Source organism: Cygnus olor, chromosome 6 (assembly GCF_009769625.2).
Source record: "Cygnus olor isolate bCygOlo1 chromosome 6, bCygOlo1.pri.v2, whole genome shotgun sequence".
Classification (NCBI taxonomy): domain Eukaryota; kingdom Metazoa; phylum Chordata; class Aves; order Anseriformes; family Anatidae; genus Cygnus; species Cygnus olor.
Genome location: NC_049174.1, coordinates 39,900,872 through 39,909,527, shown reverse-complemented (window position 1 = coordinate 39,909,527; position 8,656 = coordinate 39,900,872). Strand labels below are relative to the sequence as shown.

Genomic DNA, 8,656 nt, shown 5'->3' with positions numbered 1-8,656 from the left:
GGCCTTGAACACTTCCAGGGATGGGGCATCCTCAGCTTCTCTGGACAGCCTGTGCCAGTGCCTCGTCACCCTCTGAGTGAAGAATTTCTCCCTTATATCTAATCTAAATCTCCCCTCTTTTAGTCTAAAGTCTGCCCCGCCCAGTGCCCGGGTCAGGGTGACCCCTCCCTGAGCCCCGGATCGTGCATAAACCACAGGAAGGACAAGGTCACGTTATCAGCCCCTGGTTTAGCAGTAAATGGGCAGAAGTCCTGCCTGAGGTGACGGTGATGGGAGCGAGCATGCGGTGGCATTTCCAGCAGCAGGGCTGGCACAGCACCTCCGCGCCCCGCACTGCCCGTGCTGCGGTGCTAAGGGGGGAGCCGGTGGGAGCGGGGCGCAGCGAAGTTCCCTCTGGTTACATGGGTTGGTGTCTGCTGCTCAGGCAATGGCTGTTGTCAGCTCAGTGTGGTTTTTCAAGGGCCTGGCAGTGCCTCGTCTGCTGCTCCTCAGACCTGTTCGCCTCTTCCACGCTCCTGCAGCTCTTCAGTCAGCCATGCCCCTTTTTAGTGACCTTCCCAATTTGCAGTTATCGTGCTCGGCTCTCTTGGCCTGTAATTCATATTGCTGAAGCTTTTTCTACAAAGCCATGAAGCGCATTCTGGCTTCTGCTGGGAAAATTTCAAGTACAGTGGAAAAGCATTCTGGCTTCAAGGCTGTATTGCCCTACGAAAACTCACCCCTCGCAGATTACAGGTCCAGTCCTGGAAGCTACTGACAGACGTGAGGCTTTTGCATTTCCCTGTCTCAGACTCGAGTTTCTGCATGCCCTTGGTTTTGTTCCATTTCAGTTCTGCTTGGGGCAGGCACCTCTCATTTCGGTGGCCAGTTCACTGTTTTTCAGGGATGGCTGCATTTCTTCTGCCTTCGTGCATGTGGTTCTGCTCTGGTAATTTCTGCTTTCAGACCAGACATTTCCTTTCTCGTGCAGCTGTTTTAGAAGTGTTCTTTAGCAGCTGGTGGCACCTAGCTCTTGTAGCAGTGAGAAGATCACGGGACGTGCTTATGCTCCTGCCTGCCTCTGCAACTCAAATAGCAAGCATGCCTTGCACATGCATAAAGCCAAGAATTCATTGTTAATATCACTCAATTCTTAACACTGTAATCCAATGTAATTACTCATCTGGACCCAACTGATACAAAAAGAAGTAGGGTGTCTGCTATGTGTGGTGCCTTTAGCATGTTAGATACTAATTCCTGTTCTCTTTGCAGCCCCTAAGGCCAGCTCTGCCCATCTCCTTTCTTTGGCTGACTGTGGGTGAGCTGTGCACAGCCATGGGGTCTCCACCTGTGCCCATGCATCCCCTGCACCCCTCTGCATCGTGCCCCATGCCCGCTGCATTCCCCGGCGCTGCCGCACATGTCTCAGCACCGCATGCCTGCTTGTTCCTGCTAGGTGCACAACCTGCAGCCGGCCTGGGCCCGGAAAGCTAAGGCAGCACCCGGGGCTGCTGCTGGCAATGTGGGACTGCCCTGAGCAAGTGGGGACAGACCTGATGGAAGTGGCCGGGACCACAAGGCAGTGTGGCACCAGACAGTGTTCTGCCTCGGGGGACCTGCAGCTGGAACAGCTTTGGTAAGGTTCGCCTTGTTCATTCAAAAACATTTTTCTTAAAAGGTTAAAGAGGCAGAAATGTGATGACTTCCATTTTGTGCAAATGAAATGTTTTTGTAGGCTCGAAACATGTTTTTGCCTGGCTCTATTTATAAAGAGCTGCCAGCGGTGGGAGGAACCTGCAGCTTCTTCTCCCTTGTGTCCAGCTCCGACTCCGCCTGCGTGAAAATCGGCTGGGACCACACCGGTGCCTGAGCAGTGCCAGGCCCTTGGCCACCATGGCAGCCATGGGACAGGGAAAAGGGTGGGGACAGGGTGGGCAGCTCCTTGCTGCTGGCGTCGCTCTGGCACAGGACCTGTGCCGGCGGTGCCTGTGGCCGGGTGGGATGCTCTCCCACCATCAGCCATCGCTTTGGTCTCTTCTCACCGGGCTTCCCAGAAAGCAAGCAGCAGTGGTCTGTTTTTCAGGGTGTCAGCACTTGAACTACTCTGCTTGTGCCCATGACCTGCAGGTAGCGTGCCCCTGCTTCGCCACTCCTGAACGCATTCCTGTTTGGAAGAGAGGCAAAGAGCTGCTCCTCCTACGGCGTCCCCTCTGACGCTGAGCGGCAGGAGGCAGCCTCATCCAGCCCTGAGGACAGCACACACACGTGCGCCTTCTCACACAGCTCGGCTGGGGACGACTCACACGTTTACGTTTCCTTTCATCCCTTGGTGGGGTGGCAAGTTAGGATTTTGAAATCTTCTGTGGGAGAGGAATCCCAAGGTACTTTTTTCATAAACGTAAGGTATTTATCTAGCTGACAAAATGGAAATGCCTCGCTGCAGGTTGTTGAAAGGATGCACAGCGCTCGGTCTTTGGGTGAACCTCTCCTGGTTTGTGCAGCTGCGGGACACTGGTCTCCAGAGCCACCCTGCCCTGTCCTTTGGGTGGCACTGCATCCCCAGCGGTAACGCTGGGTTACGCAGCTTCTGCTGTGGACCTGCTACAGAGACCTGCTACGGTGCACGTGTTCCTCCCAGGCTGGGAGGTGGGGACACTGCTGCTCCTAGGAATGTGTGACTGGAGCAGGAACTGGGGGGTAGGCGATTAATGATAGATGAGCCTAAAGAACCCTGCAAATACCCTGCAGCACCTGCTTCTTAATATTTCTGATATGAATTTGAGTTACTGTGGCCCTAATGAGGCTCACCTACTTTCAAATTCCTGATGTGCTCTGGTGTCTCTGCAATCACGGGTGTTACTTAAGAAATTTTAGAAAAAAGGAGGACTTGTTGAATGGAAACTTCCTTCTTAAAAGGTCACTCGGAAAATGGTTTATAATAGATTCATGCAAATAGAGCTTCAACCACGAGCCGCTAATTTGGGACATTGTGAATGGGTGAGAGCTGGTTGTGTCACCAATAGATGGCACCAGGAAGTATCTCAGCATGTTCCCAGAGCTTTTTGCAACAAGAAGAAAGGCAGGTGCTGGGCAGAGGTGGATAGGACCTGTCCCTGTCCTGTCCCCACCGGGATCGGGGGACAGCTGGGCTCCCAGGGCCTGCCCCGACCTGTGGGACACCGTGCTGCTCGTGCTTACAGCACTGCCTCCCGCACTCTGTGGATCAGCCTTGCTGCTCCCCTTGGCAGCGCTGTCCTGAGGTGCTGAGCTGCCTCCCAGCCGCCAGACCTTTCTCAATGGTGTTTCCAGACCACGGGAACCCTAGGGACAGGACCTGGCAAATAAGGAATCGCATGCAAGGGCTCTTCAGATTATTTCAGGGCTGTGGAAATAGCTTGGGAAGAACAGAAAATGATCTTTCTGCCCTCCAGCTGTCAGCCTGTGCCACATACCCACCCCTCTCCTCATGAGGGTACCTGCAACTGGGCGCTGCCAACTGCTTCCAAATGTCATCATCCATTTGTCTTGGACAAATTTTTCCAACAAAGGATTGATTTTTTAAATCAATTACACCAAACTCATTTACAGCACAGTGAAAAGTTGTTGATTAAAAGATGCAAACTCACAGGTGAACAAGAACAGTCAAAGTGTTTTGGCTCTGTTTCTAATCAAGGTCTGATCTCAACAAGAGGATTTCTAAATCCCAAAGCCCAAAGATGTCAAAAATGTTGTATTGTATGAAAACAAAAAATCATTCAGAGCAGGCGATTACGTTCTTATGTAAACCTGGCTTCATTCGGCAGAGTTGAGATGAGCTCAGCTGTGGTCAGGAAATGGCCAGCGCTGTTCACACGACCCTCGCACCCCTGCTAGCTTGTAGGTCCGTCTGCTGGTTCACAATGTGTTTATCTTTTTCCTTGCCCCTTTCACGTTCCTTTAAGGAGCATTTCAGCTGCTGTGGCCCAAAGCTGCCTCCCGGAGGCACGTTACATTCTGCAGCCACTGGGCATCGTGCAGGATGTGCCCGGGCCCAGCCGTGGGCCACACGTGCCCCTCAAACCACGCTGACAGCGCGAATTGAGGCCCTTGTCCGGCCGCAGCCCACGGGGCTTACGGGGCAGGAACCGGGGGCTGCGTTAAGCCGGTTACACGGCGGTGGTAGGAGCGAGGTCACCCTCCGTGGATTAGGAGGCGAGAACAGTCGGTGCTCCTGTCGCAGGGGGAAGCACAAAGGGCCATTGTGTGCAGGATACAAAATCCCTGTGTATTACCGCGGGCTGACATGCTGAAAGACCCGCTCTACATGCCAGCACAAAAGCTGCCTTGCTTCAGATTGTTTGTTTATGTAAATTTCAGCGGTGCATCTAATTATGAGGCCGGAGCAGCCGAGCGCCAGGCGAGGTGCTGATTGGGTCCCAGTGGCGGTGCTGGCGGACAAGCCCCCACCAGCCCGTGGCTGTCACCGCCGGCCCCGTCTCGCCGCCGCACCACAGAGGGGACACGCGGTGACCGCGAGGACATCCCCGGAGCAGCGGCCCAGCCCGGGAGCGGAGCGGGACGGAGCCGGCAGGTGCACGGCCTGAGTGCCCCGGGCACGGTGCTCAGCATGACCGAGGACGTGCCGGTGGTGCCCAGCGTGCCCGAGTGCAACGGGAGCATGGTTCCTGAGAAGGGACCGCTCCAGGTCATTGGCATCATCGATGACATCGCGAGGTCTGTCGGGACGGGGCCCTACACAAATGCAGACACCAGCCCTGATGCTCCGCTCGCAAAAGGAAATCAGGAGGAAAGTAGAAACTCGCTGGTGGAGGACATAGAGTGTGGAGATTTTGACGGAGAGAAGCAATGCGAAGGTAAAGTATGATGCTGCCTTTATTTGAGTATTTGGACAGAAAAGCCTCTATTTTATGTATAGCCTTATGAATAATGGCATGTATTATGTGTGTTATTCAAAACTCCAAAGCTACAGTTAGTAGTAACAACAGCTCAGAATAATGGAGAGTCGGGGACAGATTTGAGCTAGAGGTTACAGAGGCTGAGATGAAAAGTATATGACCAAAGAAAAAAAGCAATTTTTTCACTTTGCTCTAAAATTCTGCTGCCAATCTGCAGCCATTAAAACCTAATTATTGGCACTAACTGCTCCATAAGTACATTTCTCATGCTTTATATTTCCTAAAGAAAAGCAAGAGGAAAATGATGCGACGCTACAGCAGGGATCAGTTGATCTCCAGGACACAGGAACCGGTGGCCAGGAGTCAGAGGAAGGTAATGAAGAATGCCGTGTGATGTGACTTGTTCTTCTGAGGCATAGCAATGAGTAGCCTTCAGAGATGATATTATACAGATGTTTATCTTTTTCAAATTCGTTCAAACCCTCATGCTGCAGAGGAGGGTGACTTACTCCCATTTGTAGGATTGCAGCAGCTGCTGCCTCTCCTCCCGCGGTCTGTGCATGACACCTTTACTGTGGGGTCGAAGCACCCTGGGGCCTTGACACACGGGGTCTCCAGCCCTCCTGTCAGGATGGGAGATGCTTCGTCTTCTGCTCCATGCAGGATAACGTTTACCTGCTGATTTGTTGGATGGCTGTAAGTCTGAATTTTGCATCCTCAGAACCCAAACTCTTTCCTTCCCGATTTATGAAGTGTCTAAAATGCCCTGATCCCTAAGTAACTAGCAAAAAATTGTCTGCCCTCTGGAACATCTGTTCCTGTGTCCTTCCACTCGCACCTGGGTGGAAACAGAAAAACATGCTCCAGCCAATCCTGGCCCCCCCTGCCCCTGCACAGAGCAGTGCTGGGGGCACGGTACGCTCTCTGTCTCTGTGGGTACGCCAAAATACAGTCAATGTCTATCAGCATATTTAGTTATACCATGTGAAAGGTCACTGAAAAAGGAGGAGTATTTTATGGCCTTGGGGACAGACCTGCATGCTGATGGTGCAGGCTGAAGTCCTCTTGAAGATTTGGGATATCCTCTTGGATGTCCCAAATGCTGGCGGGATGCTCTCCTGGCCACAGCCATCCCGCATCTCTCCCTCCATTGGCGCACCCACCAGGCTGCGATAAGCTGGTGTGTCTATATGTCAGCTGTCACATAAATATTGAACCTCTCCTCCCAGAAGAGCAGATTAACAACTCAGAGTAGTTGTCGTGGTGCTGGCAAAGCTAAAGTCATTTGAACAGAACTATAAAAGATATATGGTCGTGCCTTGTAAACAGAAACTGGTGCTGCTTTGATTAAGAAAAGAAAAAAAAATGTATGAACATTTGTCCTGTGCAAAATAATATTTCCTAGCAACTGCATGGGCTTTGAGGAGGTGAATCATGATGGTGGCTTTCCCACTCGGAGCTGACATCTACACTCCAGCTGTGCTGCTTTACAAGTGCACAATAAAACCTATTAAACGATCTTGCACAGCCCCCCATCCATCTCAGCCACAAGCACTTTATCTCTAAATTGCAGGCAGCTTTTTAGTACCCAACCAATTTAGTCTAATTAATACTCAGGACTCCACAGGCAAAACGTTGAATAGACTGTTTGTTGTGACACTGGAGCAGAGATGTGCCAAACAGGACAAATACCAGATAGCCACCCAAGTGTCGCCCGCCACCTCTGAAGCAGGGACGTGCGTGTGCCCATGTCCCTGGGAAGGCTGCACGTGGGGTCCCCGCCCCACGGCCACGCAGATGGGTGCAGGAGGGTGAGCTGCAGCTGGGGGTGCCTCCCGTGACACCGCAGCGTGCCTGGGGGCTGTAGCTCTGGTCCCAGGTGGGGTGGGTGGGAGCAGCTCGTCCTGCTGAACCTTCCCGCAGGGCCGAACGTCCTGACTGGGGCGTCAGGGGTGCTAGCAGCAGCCAGGAGGTGGCACAGGGTATGGAGCAGGTTATGAAACACCTGAGCAATACCTCTGATGCCCTTCCAGAACAGGGAGTTCAGCTGATGGAAGTGTCAGGGGCTGGTACCTGCCCAGGCCAATAACCAAAGAGCTTTGGGACTGCCCTTCCTTCCAAAGTAGTGAAACGGCTCGTGAGGAGGCGCTGTAGCAGGGCCCCACATGGGGGTACGTGTCAGCTGAGATCTAGGAGGGTGAGCAGAGATGCAGTGCATGCAGACAGACACGATGCCTCTGGTCCTGGGGCGCAGGAGCGGCACGTTGCACGGCCCTCAGGTCCGCACCGCCTCTCGTTAACAGGGGGCTGTAGGGAGGGCTCCCAGGAAGGTGGTACAGGAGGGGCGGTCACTAAAAAATGCAGGGGCAGGTGGCCGTGAACAACGTGTCTGTGAGCGTGCGAAGCCTTGCTGAGATAGGTGCGGGCACGGTGGGATTCAGCCCGGAGATGTCGCACGCCCAACGCGGGCGGCCTCTGGAGGGGTGAGGCGGGAGGAGCGGTGCCAGGCAGCAGGCGGGCAGCCCCCACCCGCACAACTCTGTGTTGCTGCAGGGCCGGGCAGCGGGCAGCCAGCGCTGGGGACAGCGGCCGGCCCCAGCGGGGAGGTGGCGGGGACCCCCGTGGGCACCGCCGAGCAGAGAGGGAACGATGCTGAGGAGGAGGAGGAGGAGGTGGAAGAAGAAGAGGAGGACACCGAGGAGGACGAAGTGCAGGTGATAGAGATGCAGGAGACCAGCGAGGCGTCCCGTCGGCAGCAGCAAGAGAGCGGCAAGGAGGTATCGCCCCCCACCAGCCCCGGCTGCAACGCCCAGGCGGAGAAAGCTGGGGAGCAGCCCAGCCTGGGGAAAAAAAATGACATCTCCAGACACAGCTACTCCCGGTACAACACCATCTCCTACCGGAAGATTAGGAAAGGAAACACCAAACAAAGAATTGATGAATTTGAATCCATGATGCACTTATAAACTGAAGTGGAGAATTGCTTACTGAGACAACAGTTCACTTTGTTTTTTGTTTTGTCTCCCTTCCCCCGCCCCCTGACATATTTCTTCATGCAACATGAAGTCACTGCTTTTTGGCTTTTTGTATGATTTCATAAAACGTTGTGAAAATGTAACTTCTATGCTTCACTTTGCCAGCAGGCAGAGGCATCCGTAGAACAGGAGAATAATCAGTTCACTAAGTGTAATACCATTTGATTTGAAGTTTACCCTTTATTTTCTATCCCTTTTTTTTTTTTTTTTTTTTTTTTTTTGTAACCATATTCAAACTCTGGTATGTCTGGAATGAGCTGGGGCTTCTGTAGCTGCAGGCACACAGGTGATCCATGCCGGCAGCCGTGCTGGTAACGAGTTGGCAGTGCAGCCATCCCAGTGGCGCTGGGCAGCACAGGGTGAATAATAAACGCCACGGCTGTTTGCAGCTGCAGCGCACTCCTTTGCTGTCTGTCCTTGCTGCCATCCGGTGCCTCTCGTGCTGTGCTAGAAAGCACCGTATGCGTTTGCAGCTCCACGTTGTGCTGGTGGGATGGAGGGCTGGCTGCATTCCTGGGTAAGTGCAGCGGGCAGGAATTAAGCAAGCTGTCACCCGAGAAGGCAGTAAGTCTGCTGTGGCTGTCAGAAGGCCAGGGCAGTTCTGGTGCTGCATGGGTGCCGTGCGGTGCAGCACGGACACACACTGGTGCAGCTCACGCATGCCACCTGGGCATCCAGTAAAACCAGCTGGCACCAGAAATCTGTTCTGAATGCCAGCAGTTTGGATGGTGAGTTTTTGCTCTCATA

The 8,656-nt window shown here is 53.4% G+C and overlaps 1 protein-coding gene across 1 annotated transcript; it reads left to right on the top strand.

Moving 5' to 3' along the window:
• The first annotated feature begins 103 nt into the window (after positions 1 to 103).
• Positions 104 to 8,301, top strand: ERMN (ermin). The gene is made up of 3 exons (XM_040562550.1): positions 104 to 4,832; positions 5,161 to 5,247; positions 7,428 to 8,301. Exons 1-3 carry the CDS (start codon positions 4,586 to 4,588, stop codon positions 7,838 to 7,840), a joined length of 747 nt encoding a protein of 248 aa, XP_040418484.1. The 5' UTR covers positions 104 to 4,585; the 3' UTR covers positions 7,841 to 8,301.
• Positions 8,302 to 8,656: the final 355 nt, after the last annotated feature.